At 35.1% G+C, this 20,446-nt stretch overlaps 3 protein-coding genes and 1 pseudogene across 10 annotated transcripts; 2 read left to right on the top strand and 2 right to left on the bottom strand.

Moving 5' to 3' along the window:
• The first annotated feature begins 1,840 nt into the window (after positions 1-1,840).
• Positions 1,841-5,737, top strand: LOC129886639 (vacuolar protein 8). Of its 6 annotated transcripts, none has more exons than XM_055961415.1 (2): positions 1,841-2,251; positions 3,789-5,737. In XM_055961415.1, exon 2 carries the CDS (start codon positions 3,839-3,841, stop codon positions 5,501-5,503), a length of 1,665 nt encoding a protein of 554 aa, XP_055817390.1. In that variant the 5' UTR covers positions 1,841-2,251; positions 3,789-3,838; the 3' UTR covers positions 5,504-5,737. The 6 variants fall into 6 exon arrangements, with proteins under 6 accessions (XP_055817390.1, XP_055817392.1, XP_055817393.1 ...); XM_055961417.1 differs by lacking the exon at positions 1,841-2,251 and adding an exon at positions 2,584-2,677; XM_055961418.1 differs by lacking the exon at positions 1,841-2,251 and adding an exon at positions 2,992-3,013.
• Positions 5,738-9,051: 3,314 nt separating this feature from the next.
• On the top strand, positions 9,052-13,059 carry LOC129886640 (peroxisomal membrane protein 11C). 2 transcript variants are annotated; one of them, XM_055961420.1, is made up of 8 exons: positions 9,052-9,210; positions 11,180-11,386; positions 11,523-11,597; positions 11,673-11,747; positions 11,840-11,920; positions 12,024-12,098; positions 12,204-12,377; positions 12,613-13,059. In XM_055961420.1, exons 2-8 carry the CDS (start codon positions 11,195-11,197, stop codon positions 12,646-12,648), a joined length of 708 nt encoding a protein of 235 aa, XP_055817395.1. In that variant the 5' UTR covers positions 9,052-9,210; positions 11,180-11,194; the 3' UTR covers positions 12,649-13,059. The 2 variants fall into 2 exon arrangements, with proteins under 2 accessions (XP_055817395.1, XP_055817396.1); XM_055961421.1 differs by having other exon boundaries at positions 9,065-9,307.
• A 513-nt stretch (positions 13,060-13,572) lies between these two features.
• On the bottom strand, positions 13,573-19,744 carry LOC129886642 (F-box protein At4g00755-like; annotated as a pseudogene). The gene is made up of 6 exons (XR_008766232.1): positions 17,894-19,744; positions 16,647-16,796; positions 15,524-15,921; positions 15,240-15,409; positions 14,829-14,947; positions 13,573-14,002 (listed from the first exon to the last, which is right to left on the bottom strand). The product of XR_008766232.1 is annotated as an F-box protein At4g00755-like (transcript).
• On the bottom strand, positions 18,488-19,147 carry LOC129884047 (OVARIAN TUMOR DOMAIN-containing deubiquitinating enzyme 4-like). The gene is made up of 2 exons (XM_055958423.1): positions 18,800-19,147; positions 18,488-18,658 (listed from the first exon to the last, which is right to left on the bottom strand). The coding sequence occupies exons 1-2, from the start codon at positions 19,145-19,147 to the stop codon at positions 18,488-18,490; spliced, it is 519 nt and encodes a 172-aa protein (XP_055814398.1).
• Positions 19,745-20,446: the final 702 nt, after the last annotated feature.

Raw genomic sequence — 20,446 nt, forward strand, 5'->3', positions numbered from 1 at the left:
AACAATTAGAGAATGAATAAGGAGACTTACACAGATTTACAGGGAAGGTTCAAAATAAAATCACTCTCACCTTGCCCCGTATATCTTCTTTTCTAATCATATTGCTTCTAGTTGTATACTTGTACATAATAATTGATGGATCTTTGAGGTGTTTTAGGCTTTTTATTTTTATTTTTTGTAGAACTATCACTTAATTAGGATGATATAACTATTCTAGAATTTAAAATTCATAAAGTTTAAATTCCAATTTTAATCTAAATGGAATTAATATAATCGATCTTAACTTATTTAAGATTAAAACGTAACTACTGTTATATTTTTTTCATACAATTGTCATTTTTGAAATTGATGTATCTCGAAATGGTATTGTCCTCAATTTGACAATGGGTTTGAGAATATCGAAATTTGCATAAATTTGAATTTGGATGGACCATTTCATATGTAGTACGACTTGCGACTCTAGACATTGTAGATTTGAAATTACGTAGGTCAATTGAAAAACTCACTTTGATTTTATTTTTTTTGGCCTCAAGTATAAATAAGCACGTCAAAACTGTTTGGAAAAGGTAGGTGAGCTCCTCATGTTTATTTGTTTGTTTATATTTATATTATACACACTTTTTATTTTTATAAAATATTTCAAATATTTGAATTATTTTACTTATATATAACTTTGGCCACTTTAAAAGCTCAAACTGTTCAAATTCTAACCTTATTTAAATTTTAATGTGATACTTTCTGCAGTCAAACTTATTTCTCAATCATTACTCCATTTTTCTTCCAAAATTATTGCTCCCTCCATTTCAAATTCTTTGTACTTGATTTTTTTTTATAAAAAAATCATTTAAAAAAATGTTTTTTTCTATTTATTAACTTTTTAATTTCTACATCATATTTTTAAGATCATAAAATTAAAGAACATTTCATTTTTTAATATTTTAAATATTTGAATTGTCTTACGGAAGATCAACAAAAATAATACTCCTTTCGTGTCTTTTTTTTTGTACTTTCTTTAAAAAAATATCCTTTTTTTTTTGCAAATTTTAAATTTTAATTTTTTACGTGATATGTTTAAAATCATATCTACATATATATAATTTAAGATCATAGCATTAAAAATTCTTTTTACTTTCTTAAAATTCTGTATCCAATCCGACAAATAAATCGAAGGAGGAAACAATATAACACGAGTCAAACTAAAATCTTAAACTTTTGATTTGGTTTTTAATCATATTGTTGAGAACCAATAATGGGTTGATGCTTTAACTCTATATAGCAACATGTCTTAACTCTCTTGTACCAAAAAGAAACGTCTTAACTCTCATGTTTATTGCTATGCAAATAAAATATCATGTGACTTTTTCAAAAATCATTTGTATTTGTATATTATCTTCAAAAATAGATATTTGAGGCTATTTATGGTATAATTTTTTAATTATTTTTTTCTCTTATTATTGGATGATAAAATTGAATTCCATTTTCCGTGAAAAGTACCACTTTTTTATCCAAAAGTGCGACGAAGCAGTACAGTGCCAGCTGCACGTTCACCCACCACCATAAAAAGCAAAAAATTCATGGGTCCCACCATCTTCACACGTGGCAACTTTTACTGACACATCAGCGTCCTTGGAAAAATAAAACAATTCTTGTAATAACATTTTCAAATTTCAACCAAAAACCAACGGTCTGATTCACTGTTTTGATCCTTCAATCACAACCGTTCATCTCTGAGCATGCTCTCCTTGGCCTTGCTGTATTATTATTGGAAAGAATCTAGGTGACAATAAGACAGGTCTGTATCTGACATTTTCTTCTTATAGAGAGAGAGAGAGAGATTTGGGGTTTCTTTGATTTTGATTTTTGAATCAAGATTTTGTTGTTTCTCTCTATGTGTTCTGTCTTCTTTTGTTTAAGCTCCACTACTTTAATTGGTGGCCTATTTTCAAACTATGTGTTGTTGTAACAGCTACATTTAGCTTCTTCTACTTCCAGTTTAAAATTCTTCTCATTTTCTTTCATAAAAAAACCCAAAATTTCCTTTTGGAAGATGTTTTCTGGTTTGTGGTCAGTATTGAGATTTGGGGGTGTTTCTTGATTTACAATTCTTGCAAAATTTTGATCAAAGTTTCTATCTTTGTGAGAAAAAGACCTTCAGCTTGAGAGGGGTTTGGAAGGAATTTAGGATCAAGCTGTTTTTGGTTCCTTTCAGTTGAGGAAAAAGGGTGCTACTAATTGTTTCTGAGTCTTAAAGGTTGGTTCTTTAGCTTCTTTTTTTTGTACTTGATCTTAACATTAGAAAGGGCCATGCTGCTTGGAACTGTTTTTACTTGAGCCCGGGTCCATCGGAAACAACCTCCTTACCTCCAAAGTTTCAAAGTAGGGGTATGGTTAGCCTACATTCTAACCTCCCTAGACCTCCCTTTGTGGTAGTACACCGGGTATGCTGTTGTTGATCTTAAGATTAGACAGGCTGAGAATGAGGGAAAAAGGGGGTCTTTTTCTTTGGTAGGTCTTGATTTTTCAAATCAAGATGATTAGTGAGTGATCATTATTTTTTGGGATTTATTTTCTTGATTGTGATATTTGCTTATAGAAACAGTAATGCAAGTCTTTAAGTGGCTGATAAAGGTTTGAGTGACTTGGATGATAGCCAAAAGACTAGTCAATTAGAGATATGGTATGCAATGAAATTTCTCTTATTGTTATTTATTGCAGAAAATTTGGTGAACATTCTTATAGTGGGAGCTTGGTCCCATTTCAAAACCATGTATGTACGTACAACTAGAAATTAAAAAAAAATCCAATCTTTTCTTCAAAGCAAAGAGTCTTCCTTTTCAATACTATACCAGCAATGGATATCCATATATATGGGGATAAAGTTTGAATTAAGTTACAAATTGAACTAGTGGACCTGTCCTTTCTTGGAATTTTGGCCATTTAGATTTAGATCTACTCCATGTTATGCCTTTTGTTATGTGGTAGTTGAATCAATGTCCTATTCCGTAGCTGAAAGGTAAAGTTATGAAGTTCCATTTTTCTTTACCAACTCGCCCCCATATTTTCCCCAAATACCCTGTTGATAATATCACTTGTATGTGGGGCATTTTGGTCATGGTATACAACATCAGCCGACATTTTTTAATGGCTACTTGTAGAGTATTTGTAGAAGAATTCCATCATTTCACTTTTATCAGCTGTCAATGAATCTTTAAACTTTGGATTTACTTGAGATTTTTCATGGTGATTTTTCTGTCTACTTGAAAAAACTTTTTGAGTGAACTCGTGTGGGGACTACTTTATTAGGTGCTTAGTAATTGTCTGTCGGCTTTCATTTTCAGCAAACCAGATTTATGTGATCATGCAAGATACTCAAACCCTCTAATGTTTGGCCTCCCTGCCCTTATATTTATTTATTGAAGTTTTTTATTTGCTGATTCCCTATAGTTTAATATTTTGTGATTGTAACTGCTCCCACAACTTTAACTTTTCTTGGAGAAAAGATGGTATTTTTTATGCTTTTGTGAAACTAGCCCACCACTTTGATGGTTTTAGTTTGTCTGAAGTTTACTTTTCCATCTGAATGACATCTTGGTGATTATCTGACTCATTTTCTTCCTTAAAATCATTTCCTTGTGGATTCTGTTCTCCTTTGATACCAAACTCTTAAAATGGGTTGTTGTCTAGAAACTTGATCCATGTTTAGATCAGTTCATGTAAAAGAATGGATTTTTTCCTGTAAATCTTATCAGTGTCAATATTATTGAGAATCTTTGTTTTCTGAATTGCAGTTCTACTCAGGAGTGGTATAGAATCTGATCCTTCACCTCTACTTCATATCATGGTGGATGATAGTGGCAACTTGTCGGTTGAAGAGTGGCTCTCGCGTGCACAAGAACTGGTGCCGGTTGCACTTGAGAAGGCAAGAGAGGTTAAAGGATTCCCTGGTAGATGGAGGATGATTATCTCAAAATTGGAACAGATCCCAAATCGACTGTCTGATTTATCTAGCCATCCTTTCTTCTCAAAGAATGCTCTTTGTAAGGAGCAATTGCAGACGGTATCAAAGACGTTAAATGAAGCTGTTGAATTGGCAGAGAAGTGCATGAAAGAGAAGTATGAGGGAAAACTTCGGATGCAAAGTGATTTAGATGCATTGTCAGGGAGATTGGATTTGAACTTGCGTGATTGTGGGCTCTTAATCAAGTCTGGAGTGCTTGGGGAAGTTACTTTGCCGTCATCTGTTGCAAGCACATCTGCGGCACCTGAGGTAGCAGTACATGGAAATTTACGAGAATTGCTTGCCCGGCTGCAGATTGGCCACTTGGAGGCTAAACATAAGGCTCTTGATAACCTTCTTGAATTCATGAAAGAAGATGAGAAAAATGTTTTGGCTGTCCTAGGTCGAAGCAATATTGCGGCTGTAGTCCAATTATTAACTGCTACTTCTCCTCGAATGAGGGAGAAGACAGTAACTGTAATTTGCTCGCTTGCAGAATCTGGGAGTTGTGAGAATTGGCTTGTTTCAGAAGGTGTTCTCCCTCCTCTTATACGTCTTGTTGAATCTGGTACAACTGTGAGCAAAGAGAAGGCCACCATTTCTCTCCAGAGATTGTCAATGACAGCAGAAACAGCTCGTTCTATTGTTGGACATGGTGGGATTAGGCCTCTAATCGAGATCTGCCAAACTGGCGATTCTGTTTCTCAGGCAGCTGCTGCTTGTACCCTGAAAAATATATCTGCTGTTCCCGAAGTTCGACAAGCTCTAGCTGAAGAAGGTATCATAAAAGTTATGATGAATCTCCTAGATTGTGGAATACTGTTGGGATCGAAAGAATACGCAGCTGAATGCTTGCAAAATCTAACTTCTGGAAATGATGATCTCCGAAGATCAGTTGTGTCAGAGGGTGGAGTCAGAAGCCTGTTGGCATACTTGGATGGTCCACTGCCCCAAGAATCAGCTGTAGGGGCCTTGAGGAATTTGGTTGGCTCTGTCTCAACGGACGTTTTAATCTCGCTTGGTCTCCTTCCAAGGTTGGTTCATGTCCTCAAGTCAGGATCACTTGGTGCACAACAGGCTGCAGCATCAGCAGTCTGTCGAATTTGCACCTCAACTGAGATGAAGAGACTTTTGGGTGAAGCTGGATGTATTCCTCTCCTTATTAAGATGCTGGAGGCTAAAGCAAATGGGGTGAAGGAGGTTGCTGCTCAAGCGATTGCTAGCCTAATGTCCCTTGCGCATAATTGCAGGGAAGTCAAGAGAGATGATAAAAGTGTGCCAAATTTGGTTCAGCTGCTTGATCCAGCTCCTCAAAACACTGCTAAGAAGTATGCTGTTGCTTGTCTTTCCTTGCTTTCCTCGAGCAAGAAATGCAAGAAACTGATGATTTCCTATGGAGCAATTGGCTATCTAAAGAAGCTTACCGAGATGGATATTCCAGGTGCAAAGAAGCTACTCGAACGCTTGGATAGAGGGAAATTGAGAAGCTTGTTTAGCAGAAAATAGGTAGGCCAAAAATTCAATGTCCTTGTACAATGAAATCTTACTCTTAATCCAATCTATGATCATAATATCATATGTAGCCAAGGGAGGGAGGGGGGATTTGGTAGGTATAAGCCTGTTGTTCTATGCAGGTCAAGGGTTTAAATAAAACCTCCTGACCATTAGTAATAACTTCTCTCTAGTTCTATTTATCAGTTTCTTATCAATTAAAGGCAAAATCGTTATGTTGTCATCCTATTACTTCTCTTTTGTTTTGTTTTGTTTATCTCTTGAATGTTTTCGGAGGTCTTTATACAAAAAAGTTGTGCGATGGAAACTGGTGGTGAGAAGCTCATCGTTATCAGTTCCTTCACCAACTACTCTGCTATGGCATTGACATTTGACAGGCCTTTAGATACTACCAAGGTGAGTAGCATCAATTTCACCTTGCAATCATGCTCTTATATCTCCTAAACATATCTACTTTTTGAAGGCATAAGAAAGGAAAACGGTACTGCTGTTATTCCAATTGTGCAGTTGAGGTAACCAACTTGCTCGCATCTTGTTTCTGGCAAACCAGTTTCAAATTGAAATCAAGACAAAAATGCATCACTTTTTTGTCCTTAGAAGGGAGAGGAGAGGAGTTTAGTACCAGCTCCTGATTATGTTTGGAAAGAATATAATGGAACATTATAATGTTGATGCATTGTATCTTGGAAAGGAAGAGGCCTATAGAAGCAAACCTACATTCAAATCTCTCTATAACGATATCGTTTGTCTAGATATCTTTTGGTTGCTATAGCGAAATGTTGTTATAGAAAATATATAATGTAACATAACATGAAAAATTGGTTCCGAAGGAACATGTCCTTAGTGAATGGAATTGGGGTAAGGATGAAATAGAGCCACTTTGAGGTTCTCTCTAAAACGAGGCATGTAAGGGAGCACCACTACCAAGAAAGTCTGGGGAGTTATGAAGAAGCTTTGAGCTCATATTGGTCATGGATTGGGAACATGAAACTAATGAGAACAAATCTCTTGTTGTTCCTTAGACCGAGGGCTAGTTATAGATCTGCTATGTTTTTTTTTTCCTTTTATCTTATTTCCGGTTAAAAGCTTTCCTGAAAAGCATTATGTTGAGTCACTCTAAGAGTGGAATCCAATAATGAAAGGTTGTACATGTATTAGAAGATTGGAGTTTACCCTTCCAAAAAGTACTCAATGGCTGTAATATTTTTGTGCTATGTAGCCATAGCTGTCATGGTTTTAGGTTTGTCTAGAGTACCTGCTCTAAGAAAATTGTGTTGTTCCTAAACCTGTTGTGGTTGCTTCAGAAATACTGGAAAGTGAATCAATCACATGAGGTCACCAGAAGATTGGGTTTGTTGTGCATCAGAATCAGCACGTTTGCAAGTAGCCCCACGACAAATTTGGCTTTTGCTTTGACATTTAAGTTACCATCAGTGTCAAGTCATACATGCTTATTGGGATATACTATTAATGTTTATTTTATTATAATAAAGTTTTTAATTTAAATAGATCATTATGTTTATATGTACATTCCCCCGTATGGAGCACTGAGTTACTTACGTTACGGTCTTCAGCAGGCAGGCTGCACTCTAGGCGGCTAGAAAGGCTCGCTAGACCAGCAGCCAGACCAAGAATGAATGTATAATGATGGTGATTCCACACTAGGCTCAATAAAGAATTGAATGTAGAAAGGGGATTCTAAACTAAAAAGGAGTCCATGACCCCCTTTTAGAGCGTATAAGGAAAGGTCGTCCATTGCTTATATAGTAGACGATTTATGTATGAAGTTATTTACCTCATACATGGAAGTGTCATTGCCATTTTTACTTTATAGCATATATATTTAATATAATGTTTTAAAGCGTCCAGCAAGAGAAAGAAAATTAGTAATACTGACATTATTTTGTATGGACGGTTTGATTTGTAGTATTAAATGTTTACTAATTTATAGACATCCATATTTTTCAAGTACAATTTCATTGCTAATTCTTTCTTTTATATTAAATGAAAATGAGGTACAACATCTCAAATGTCTCTCAATAAATGCTTATTAATTCATATCTTTAATGTCTCTTTAATAATTACTACATAATTAGTAGGGTATGGGCTTTAACTTAGACCATCCAACCCCCTATAATTCATCTTCCAAAAATTAATAGGTGAAACATAATAATTCCATCATTTTGAATGCTGTTTGTGACATTTAAAATTGATTATGTTCTGAGGAAAAGGATATAAGAAATAAAAAATAAATAGATAAAAACATGCATATAGCAGAGAGAGATGGAATTCATTAATTAGTTGAATTCTAGCTAATATATTATTGAGGTGCAATATTTGATGGAATAAACATGTTTGGTACTAGTTTCTTTCTTTTTAAATGTTTTCTTTTTTCCTATTAAAACACGTATTATTACATCATGTGTATTGGTCTTTGATATTTTATTTTCAAAAATTTTACATACATCTTAGTGGAGTCCACAAGAAGAAAAACAGACCTTAGCTGACGCCCTAAGCCTATCACAATACCAAACTTATCTTTGATAAAATTATTGGAGTATAAATTTTATATTTTATATATAAAAAATAGCCATAGTTTATTAATCATTGATAAAATTCTACAATAAATATTTGGTTACATGAAAAATGTATATTTTTTATTTTCCATCATACGTTTGATATTTATACTAATGTAAGATCCATTTAAGAAGATAATTCATAATTTATTTTTATTTTTTCGAAATTCGAATTCAAGATTTTTTATTAAGAATAAATGTACCTAATCGCAACCCCAATCAAGGATGGAGCTAGTAAGGTCTAAGAGGTTTATCCAAACCCCTTAGGCAAATATATGATTAGTATAGTCGATGTTGAACTCTGTTTAACCTCTTCATATGTTTACTTTTTATATTTCGCACATCTTAAGGAGAATTTTTGAATTCGCCAGTGACATCAATCCAACTTGGTAACGCAATAAAGATGATATAACTATATAAGTAGTACTCCATCTGTCCTATTTTATATGAGTTAGATTGACTTGATATGAAATTTAAATTAGAAAGAAAAACTTTTAAAATGTGTGGTCCAAAATAAGTGATAGATATTTGTGTAGCTATAAATCATTTCATTAAGAGTAAAATATACATTTTAAAGTTAAATTGTTACTCTCTCCGTCTCATATTAGATGAGTATCTTACTAAAAATGTTTGTTTCATATTATTTAATTACTTACTAAATCAAGATAGAATTAATTAATTTTTTTTCTATTTTACCCCTTCAATTAATATAGCCTTTTGAATGTAAACAATTTCCAATATTAGTTATTTTTATACTCTATATATATTGCATTGATATAAATAAAGAGCAAAATGATAAAATCTTTTAATGTATTAATGATTTTTTAGGAGTACTTAATGTAGGAATGTGTCAATTTTTTTTAGATTTTTTTTAAAAATATGAGTCATATGAAATGAAATGGAGGGAGTAATATTTTATAATAAATTAAAGTTGGATTGACTATAATTTTAGTATATTTAACCTTAAATTTGGAGGACCAAGCAAGGCCTTATCAACAAGACCGCCTCCACATTCTATAATGAACCAATATTACAAGATTGAACAAACAGCTCAGACGCTTCGATAAATTGTTTCCTTTCTAGGTGGTGTAAATTTCAAGGCAAAAGGCTGTGGCACTAATCCCCGTAAGCCAACTTTCTTGCTTTTAAGAATAGATCTCTTCTTTTGTTCAATTCACCAACCCTATCTCTTCTATCTTTTGACTGTTCCCGCTTTCAGCAGGTATCAAAATTGATGCTTTCGATTCTTATAGATTTCTTCTTTCTTTTTTTTTTTTCGATCGGAAATGTTTTTTTTATTGATTTTGTTTGGTCCCAATTTATGAAATCCTTGTGTTGCTGAAGGTAACACGTGTCAAACTCATTTAGTTTTATTGGTGGACATTCTTGATTACTTTATGGTTCTATTCTATTGAATCTATAATTACTGTGTTTTAGTTGAATCCCTGATTCTTGGGTTCTGGTTTAATACTCTTTCTGATATGTGTTGGATATTCTAATGAATCTTTAATTACTGGGTTATACTTTCTACAAAAAGATTGAATTTTTAATTAATTATTAGTTCAATTTGTTGTATTAATTTTCTGTGTTTCTGTGATTCATTTCAGATGTATACATATATCTTGATGTTTATGTGTCCCTGTTACAAAGATGTGTGTCTTTTCTTTTATATTATCCTAATGTTTTTGTTTCAACTTTTTGTTTGTTGGGTGGAAGTCGATGACAGTTGAGTCTAGGATTATCCAGTTTAATTTTGTTCTTGAGCATCTTTGAGCTGAACTTGGAGTGATATCGAATGTATGATAAAACATGTGAGCTGGTGAGAATTTTTAAGTACCAAAATTTAGAAGGAGATCAAGGATTTGGGTTGTATTTCTGAATTAATTCAACATGTGCAACGATTCCTCTTTGTTCTTCTTTGATGCCATCCTGTCCAGTGTTGTGTATGTATCCTGAGTTAGTCAATTGGTATGTGTAATGCTTCAAGATGTGGAAATAGGAACTTGGAGGCATATCACTTTAAGCCAAGTATGTGGTTGCTGACTTTTGCCAAACCAGCAAATATGAGTTTCTGTTACTGAGACAAAATATTGGGGTTGTGAGGGAAGGATTATCAACGAGATATATTAAAAATATCCCGTATAAGCTTGGATTAGAACCCATTGAAATCTGATAGTTGTTAAATAGAAATAAAAAAACATGAAACCTGCGTGAGTTGATAAAAAATAGCCCTCAACAACTACCCAATAATCTAAATCCAAATTGTTTCAGCATTCCTTTGTGTCTTAAAGTAATAATTCAGTGATGAAAAAAGGGGCTATCTTGAAGGGCCAGGAGACAGGATTAACCCTCTCTTGTTTCTGCTAAGCTGTCCACCTTCAGGGAAAGGAAAGGTGGACACACTGAATTGCTTATGCCCTAAGTATTGAAAACCTGGTTTAGGCACTAAAAAATCATGAAATTGCATGAGGGAAATTCTAAACTCGAGATATGCAAAACAAAAGGACACTGTATTTGGTATTCATTGTTAAATTACTATAAAGGCTTTTGTCTTCCAGATAGTTTAATGGAAGAATGGTATTTTGCTTAGCTCATAGAATGTGGTTCTTCCTCTCTTACCATACGAATATTATGAAGGAATTGAGATGTGTATCCTTTATCATCATCATCATTGATATTACTTCTTTGGTTATCAGAGTCATTTGACATCTTGGTTTCGAACTCTTATCCGACTCTTATTAGTTTCTTCTGTATTTAAGATGTCAAGTCATTTTTTTTGAGTAGTAGCTTTTATCCAATAAAAAAAAACTGGTGATTTTCTCCTCCCATCTATTCCTTTTTGAAAGGAAAACTTACAAGCAATGGACATACACTTACTCTGAGTAATCTAGACACCCAGAATCATAGGCACATTCTAGGGGCTCATTGTAGTTTGTTACGTTTCTTTGCAACAAATATAAAAATGTTGTCTATTAAAGAGGTTATTAGTTTGCTTCTGATAAATGGCCAAAATATATCAAGGGCTGTATCTTGTCTTCCTATCACATATCCAGTTTCCTTATTATATTAACCTCGTGCAATTCTTATTTTGCAGTATTTGTAGAGTAAAATGAGTGCCCTAGATGCAGCCAGAGCAGAGCTGGCCCTTGCAGTCTTGTACTTAAACAAAGCAGAGGCAAGGGACAAGATATGCAGGGCAATACAGTATGGTTCAAAATTCCTGAGTAATGGAGAGCCTGGCACTGCTCAAAATGTTGACAAATCAACTAGCTTAGCAAGGAAAGTATTCCGTCTTTTCAAGGTTAGGTTAAAATGCAATTTTGCATATTCATATTAAGGGCGTTTCTTTATTCAAACAGTGGTACTTATTATAATATAGCATTTATTTTCGCCATTAGCTATTATGTTTTTGAGTCCTGTGTCCTTTACTGCTACAGTTTATCAATGATCTGCATGGGCTTATCAGTCCACCTGCCTCAGGAACCCCACTTCCACTCATCTTGCTGGGAAAGGTAAACACCGACTCTCTCTTCTTGTAATCTCTTTTTATTCTTGTGTTACCTGTCTAAGAGTGCTGGTGATTTCAGTCAAAAAATGCATTGCTATCGACTTTCTTGTTTCTGGATCAATTTGTGTGGCTTGGAAGGACGGGCATTTACAAGGTATTAAATCTCTTGTATTATGTAGTCGTTCCATTTCTCTAGAGATGAGACAATGAAGGCAAAACGTCCTAAGATTATTATTTTTTACACAGAATAAAGAACGCACCGAGTTACTTGGCAGGATCTCTCTGTTTTGTTGGATGGGTTCCTCGATATGTACTACCTTAGTGGAGGTTACTTCTCACCTTACTATTCAGCATGTGAAATTAGTGCTTGATCATTGCTCCTTGTGTTTGCTTTTATGCCAATAGATTGTCTCACATTTTGTTACCCCAGATTGGGGAGATCGGGAGACTTTCAGCATCAATGAAAAAGCTGGAGAAGGAACTCAAGAATAATGAAAAATACAAGGTTTGCCAATTCCAAGCATCATGTTTTCTGGTTATTTGGTAGCACTGTGGAATTTTGCTTTGAAGATTATTCTACATTGATAATGTTTGGTGGATTTTTCTGTAGAATGAGCAATACCGGAGTAAACTTCAGAAGTCCAATGAGAGGTCTCTAGCCCTGATTAAAGCAGGCATTGATATAGTAGTGGCTGTCGGATTGCTCCAATTGGCACCTAAGAAAGTCACTCCTCGCGTAACAGGAGCCTTTGGATTTGTTAGCTCTCTGATATCATGTTATCAGGTACATATCACTATGTATTCATCTTATCCTGGTTTGCTTGCTATATGCTGATACTATCAACTACAGTGGAAATGATTTACAATTAAAGAGGAGAAGTTGTAAGCATGGTGAAATAAGGAGAATTTTTTGATGCCTTAGATTAACCTAACTTCAAGAAAGTCTTTTCAAAAGGAACAAAAGCTTATCAAAAACTACTAGTGTCAGTGTATTGAGATGCCTTATTTTCCTTGTGCAGTTGCTCCCAGCACCGCCAAAGGCCAAGACATCGTGAAAGGCTCAGACGCCTCTGTTGAATTCCTAAGATCACTAGAATAATTATTTATCATATGCACACTGCTTATGAGGTCTCTGCAGTTCGTCTACATGTTACAGTATTTTACCTTGTTTACTGCATCTTTCATTTTGTTACAGAACTTCAATAATGACATTGTTGTGTCTTAGATTCACTGCATTTGAATGGTCTGGCATTTCAAGGCCAGCTATTGTACTGCAAGAAGATTTCTAGATCATAGTCAACAGTTGATCCAAGTGTCTTTGGTGGTAAGGACTAGGAGTGAGGATCTCTCAGATAGTGGACTAGATTTGTATTTAGACAGAAGATGGAAGAGGCTGAATGCCACTTCCCCTTTTAAGAGTAAATAGAGTTGACATGATTTGTTTGAAAATTATTTTCCTGAGATAAGAGTATTGGCTTCATGGATCTAGCATAACCTATAGAGTAGTAGCAGTCTTTTCTAAAAGAAAGTTAAAAGCATACAAGGTTTTGAAATGGTGCTTAATTAGCTCGTGCTTTTAGGCCAGCTTAATTCTTGTTCATTGGTCCAATGCGGGGGCTAAACTCATGGAGGGACAAGGCAATATGTAATTGTCTTGCTCGCTGCCTCGATGCGTTCCCTTCTCTCCCTGGTTTCATCCCATACATAGAAAGAAAGAGCGCAAAGCCCTAGAATCCCCATATGGATCCCTGGATTGAAATTTAATCATAGTGTAGATATTTTGCTCCAGCACTGATGAATTTTCAATGAGAAACAAATTATTTCTTGAAACATTCTTCTCACACTCCACCTTAATGATTAGGTTTAAGAATGTGATAGAAAGAAAGATACACAAGCAGGACAATTCATCTACAAGACAGGGTTTAAGCAGCTGTAAAACTAAAAAGAACTGGTGCAAAACAATGTAGTAACAGATCATCTTCGAAAATGGAGGGTATTTAATTGGAAAGTAATGTAGAAAACTAAATGAAAGGATAATCATAGCGTTAAAAGTTACAAAGGGTGTTTGGAATGGAGGAATATATATTCCAGAAGAAACTTCATGTCTCACTATTTCAAATGAACTATCAGATAAGGTTCTCTGTCATATCAAACACACCAAATTTCTTTTTGGTCTATTAAAAATTGCCTCCATCATTCCACTTCATATGTCCAAACCCAGCAGGTAATTCCAAGCACTATTTGTTCGAATGTTATTGGAATCTTGGATGAATCCTATTAGACAAGCTTTGCAACATGGATTAGAGAACCTCTCTTTTGTACTCGAGCACAAAGTCTCCAGACAGTTCGATGTTCTGTACACCAAAGGCAGGACTGAGTGGTCGTCCTCTCACTTTCACATGGCTAATGCTGCACATATGAATCAACTGTTTTCAGATCACATACGAAAGGAATAAGCACTGACATTTGATATTATATCTGAAATAATCTTAGTTTCCAGTGAAAACAAGTTTCCTCCGTTCTACAAGTTTCCTCCGTTCCCCCCTTCGTGTTTCCTTTTTCTGCTTTCTGTAATATTAAAGCAGAATGGAACAATTTCACTTTTTCTTGATGAAGCCCGAATTTATGCTTACCACTGTAAATCTTGAGATTTTAATACTTAGGAGTTAGGAGTAATGACCAGGAGCACTTCTTTTTTTCTTTTTCCTCCTAGTCTGTTTCATGTTTCCTAGATAATTGGAAAGTTTACTTAAATCTTAATTCAGTAATCTGGGTTGTAAATAAACTGGGAAGTAGTGAAAATTGATCGTCACTACGGAAAACAAAAAGTTCATCTACAATGCCATTCAGAAGAATGAGGGGAAATAGAAGAATGCATAGTATAACCAAAAAGGATGTCTTTTGTCTAAAAGAAAGAAGTTGGTGAGTGGTAAACATGGAGTTAGATTACGAAGAATCGATATTTCTTTGGTATAATTGGCAATTGAATATCCAATGAAGTTGCATTGTTTTCTAGTTCTTTCAAAATTGTCCTAATTTACAAATTTAGGCCTCATTTCTTGAGTTAGAAATGTATGTTTTGAAGAGAAAATATGGATTTCAATTACTTTGACGAAAGAAATTAATTACTCGCCTTGTCAGTAATACATAGACAAGACAGCAACAAAATCTTGCTGATGGATAGACCAATAAATACGAAACAGAACTTCAAGACAGGCAAGTGTTGAACACTAACCATATGTAAAACAAGTTGTCAATATCACATCTCTGACCTCTGCCCAACAGTTCAATCTGCAGATATCCACCAATGCAAAGCACTGATTCTGGTAACTTGAACTGCTGCAAGCGGTTTTCCTGGCCATCAAAGTTTGTTCTGTTAATTTTCCTATGCTAATTACTCTATGACACTCCTTTGCAAGACCTGTAGATGATGTTTAATCTAGTTTACTTTTTACTTATGACAAGACTTAGAAGCCTTGGCTCCCTATGAGTGGTAAACTCTTCCACCTACTTCTTTTTATTGTTGGAACTATTCCACCTACGTTGCGCCTTGACCAGAATAAACTTATTTGTGCCTCTACCAGTAAAAAGACAATTTAGCCAATCAGACCACCTGTTTTAGGAAAAGTAAAGTTAATAACCGCACCTGTCTCATATGGAATTCTTCCGAGGTATACATCCATATAAAATCGTCATCAGCAGGCTGTACCTGGGGAAAGTGCAGGAGATCACTCTGATCTCTTGAGGATTTGAGATGTCCTAATCGAAATCGAACAGATTTTGCGGGGAATATGGGCCTGGCTCGATGAAAATAAACTGATTTGGAAACATATTAGTAAAAGAGAGCCAAAAACTTTGGATGTCTGATCATGAGTAGTCAAGAGGGCTTCTAGTGCCCCAAGGTGATGATAAGAGAGAATGAACAACCACCTTCAAAAGGTTGTATGTTAATTTCAGTGATACAACAAAGATCAGCTTTCAATTTGTAATATATCGTCTCGGGAGCATTGGAATCACTGTGCCCTATACTTGACCAATATGAAGGCGTATTTCGATGTCTGTCTGATGGAGCTAGAGTATTCACAATACTTTCAAATGGATAATGGTCCGTACTTCTATGCAATCACTAGGGCATGAGCTTGATGTTTCAATATCTTGAAGTAGAGAAGCATATACATTATGGTCTCTTTTTAGAGCCTCCCAACTGGAATTGCTAGACTCTTCTTTTCTTTCTGCTACTCTCAAATCTGGTTCTGTTATACGTGCAATGCTAGAAAGCTGCGGAAACTTTCTCAGACACAGTTGCTTGGAAATTCCATTTGTAGCCACTGCAAACAAACAAGTAGACCTTCAACTTACTCATTCTCACAAATGATATTAAACCTTCAATGATCTTCAGGTAGCCAAAAATGGCATCCCAAGGTTGAAAATATTGCAGTATTTCAACTTGCATAACATTTAATGATTGTACTTGACATCATATTTGTAGATATCAGGATAAACAAAAGGGATCAGGCAATTTGGTCAAGGTCTAACCTTACATTTTGAACCTCAAGAGGTTCTCATATACAGTGTTCTTTGTCTAAAATTAATTTGCACCTGGTATTTCGAGAACAAATCAAAAGAAATTTGATCATGATTGGGTTGGCTGTACCCTTAAGAGGATTCTCCTTCCTCTTTCTGAGGCTCCACTTATTTGTACTCATCCCAGGCATATTTAAATTGCAGATTTAGCGTCAATGCTCATAGTAGGTGTAGATGCAAAGAAAGAAAATGTTATCAATGCAGAAAGGCTCTTTACTTAAGTATCTATAATGATGAAAGAATATAAGACAGGCAACTATGAAATCTTAGGCATATTAAATATAGCAAGCATAGGGAAAAGACTAGAAGAGAATGGAAATAGGATAATGCAATCTATGACTTATCATTTGTGAAACATAACACTGTTAAGTGTATAGTATTATGATGAAATGAAAAAAAGAACAGGTTTTCAGTCTCACAGCCTAAATAAGAGTACTAACAAGGCAAACTGAAGGCTTGAACGATTCACCAAACTGGTGCCAAAGGCGTGAAACAGAGGCAGCACGGACCACATCAGCTGGATCATTCAAACGCATCAGAATGTTCAGAGACACTTCAGTTTCAAGCCATTGCACAAAATCAACATGTGCCTTCATAAATTTACTCAAAATTCCAAACCCTGAATCATCACAAAAAACATAATTCATGCAATCAGCAATATTATTTATATTGAAAAAGATAAGAGAGGAAGTAAGTAAAATAGATAAAACTAAAGCCAGTATATGTTTGTGCTTGGGGCTACTGAAAGGCTCACAAGAATGACTTCTCTTAAGCTGCTTTCAAAGAATGAAACTCCCACATCAAGTCAAAACACACATAAATATTCTCAGCCTTCATAACCAATTTTCCAATTCAAAAACACCAAGAAGAAAAATCTGGAAAACCATCTAACCAATGAAATGAGAAAGCAAAAATGAGGCAAGAAAAATAGGCATAGGGAAGACACTAACAGTTAGGTGCATTAAGAAAAGGAACGAAAATTAGCACGCAACCAAGAATAACCTACGCATCTGGAGTTCACCCAAAAAATTCAACAAAAGAATGAAGGCCAATTAAACACAAAGACCAGCAGAGAGTAGAAAAGGAAGGGAAGGGACTTTGAACCTTTTGTATTGAAGAAACAGAACAAAACCAAGAGAATGGAACAATATGCATACTGGGATAGAGAAAATGGCCACTGTTTCCACCCTATTTTAGAAGTGGGATTGACATCACAATGGCTGCATTTACCGTGTAAACTTTAGAAGCCTCAAAACTTTCTTCATGGATAAACTAATTTCTGAGCTTTTCTGTAAGCACTGAGGAATCACTGTAGAAGTGTCACTTTGCAACTATGGGATTACAGCATACCATTAACTAATAATACTGAGGATGATGTTTAATCATACATGCTACTTGTAGGTAAGAACAAAATATTACCACACTAATCAATAAAAGTGATTAAGGATAGTTCCTTGTAGGTGAACAAACTTAAACAAGAGTTCTTCTGGATTTGGAAGTGAAAAAGTTTCTCCATTTTAAGATTTTAATGCTTGGATATACTAGTGTTTCACTAATGTATATGTATATAAGGTCGTCTCTAGTGCATGAACAAATTTAACGGATACACTTTTTTTTTTCCAGAGAAAAGAGAAGAGTACATTCATCTTGCAATCATTATCAAACAAATACTTCGGAACTCGACTTGACAGAACAACAACAACAACAACAACATACCCAGTAAAATCCCACAAGTGGGGTCTGGAGAGGGTACAATGTACGCAAACCTTACCACAACCTCATAAAGGTAGAGAGGTTGTTTCCGAAAGACCCTCGACTCAGATGCAGCAATTCTAGATACAAAGAAGAAAATATAGCGAGTCATGGGAGAGGTACAAGTCTACCAAAAGCTACAACTACAACAACAATAATCGAAATTCAATACACAACATACTAGGATAGAGTATTGAAAACAATAATGATGGATATGAAAAAAAAGAACTACAGTAATACAACTAGTACACTGACAAACACCCTACTCAAGGCAACACTACACTACCTATTAACATTCTACCCTAATACGTGTCCTCCACACCCTCCTATCTAAGGTCATGTCCTCGATAATCTGAAGCTGAGTCATATCTTGTCTTATCACCTCTCCCCGATACTTTTTCATCTACCTCCTGGAAACTCCTAGAGAGCACATAATCAGAAACCCATCTCTTGACTATTCACATTCAGCCTACTTGTTACATTTTAGATAATAACATAGCTCAAAAGCCTGTGCATTCTCTCCTCCTCCAAGATAAACCTTAATAATCAAAATGCAGTTTAAAGTTTTGATCTTGGTCCTTTCTTCCCGGGAATGTGCAATGCATCATAATGACCAAATCCGTGATACAGAACCTTAATAGGATTGTCCTTGCCATATTCTTGCCCGTATTCAGCAATAGAAATCAGGCCGCTTGCGTCCTGGTCATACATGTATACACTAATTGGCATCTGGAGAACATGAGAAGCCATCAAAACTTCTGGTTCAACTCCCCACACATGACAGTTCCTTATTTGGGCAACATATGTGTTAAAATCTCCTTCGATGAACCATTCTGTCTCTTATCTCCTCTTTATAAATTCATCAGCCACTCTGGCCCACAATTCATCTGCTAATTGCCTCTGTAGGTTCTCATCAGGAGCGCGGTTCCCTGACCTTACACAAGCACCATGAGCAACAGAACGAAATAAACATCTTCCCTCTCCAGGTATACCAATTACAGAATAGTCAGTATAGACCTTCTTTACACGTGAATAGCCAGTGGTTGAGGAATCACAGCTATCTCCCCTACTTTCTCCTGATGCTTCAGCATGTACTGGTTCAGAGGCAGAGCAGCATACTAAAAATCCAATAAATAAAACACCAGATGTATGATTTCGCTGTCCAAATTTGCAGCTGTTTTCCGGAACCTTTGACTGAGTGGGCAAGAAAAGCCTCATATTCACATTTTGGGACCAAAAAGAAATATCACAGCACATTGCTGCAGTTCTAGGCGTTAAAGAGCGGCAGCTATTCTTCAGCTTGGAGCTAGTAGACCCAAGACATCTTTTTTGGGATCCTAATGATGAGAGACAATTTGAATAATGGAATTTTGCAGGGTTGGTTGAGATATAAAAACGCAATGAGCTGGCTGGTGCTTGCAAAACTATATTACAGGTGCGGCTTGTCATTTGTCTTCTTGCAACGTATGCTGAACCAAAAAATAAAATCAAGCAAGACTTTCAATTTTGAAGAACAAATGGTAGATTGTCTTGAATCTATGTATCTATCTATCTCCCTCTTTATTAGTTGCCAATTTTTTTTATTTATCCCAAAATTCAGGGCCCATAGGTTTTGGATACACCGACAACAGTCATACAATGATTTATCAAAAGACTAACTTCAACCTCTATGAACCATTTATCAGTGGGTAGAGCCCAGAAAATTGCACAAATGGGAAACAAACAAGGAAATTAACTTATTATCATTTCCAAAAATTAAAACTTTAAACCTCGAACTTCATATTCTAGATTGGAATCATGTTTCAACAAAAGCAGTACAAATGAAAAGAAAACGAAAGGCAACTGACCAATATTGGAGTAAAGGAAAGTATATATTCAAACGTAGCTTGTGCGAAACCCAGATGAGAAAAGGCTAACCTTAGAGAAGGGAAAGTCTACAGTTTACTCAAATACCATGAATTTTCATAAAAACAATAGCCTATTGGATTCATTCCGTCCCTTTTTACATCTTCAAAAAAAAAATTGTTAAAATTTTAAATATATTTATTCACTATATTTTAAAAAAATATTAATTTAATATTAATAAATTGAGGATATAATAGGAAGAAAAAAATTATTTTTTTATGATTTTTTTGAGCCGAGGATCTCTCCGAAACAGACGTCCTACCTTGGAAGAAGTAAGGTCTGCGTACACTCTACCCTCCCCAAACCCCACGTTGTGGAATTTCACTGGGTTGTTGTTGTTGTTGATAATTAAAAAATATTTGACAAGTAAAAATAAACAAGGGGAGTATCTTTTAATAGTAGTATTTCTTTTCTTTCTAATTTTGTCTTTACTTCGTATTAGTTAATAATTAACCCTAATACCCTTTTTAAAAAATAATGTTGAGGATTATAATCTCAAGATAAAAACCAAAGAGGAGTGATATCTTTTAAAAATAATTTGCATGAACAAGAATGCAACACTTTTTAGAAGTTGTGTGATATCTTTTAAAAATAATTTGCATGAACAAGAAT

This window comes from Solanum dulcamara, chromosome 4 (assembly GCF_947179165.1).
Source record: "Solanum dulcamara chromosome 4, daSolDulc1.2, whole genome shotgun sequence".
Classification (NCBI taxonomy): Eukaryota; Viridiplantae; Streptophyta; class Magnoliopsida; order Solanales; family Solanaceae; genus Solanum; species Solanum dulcamara.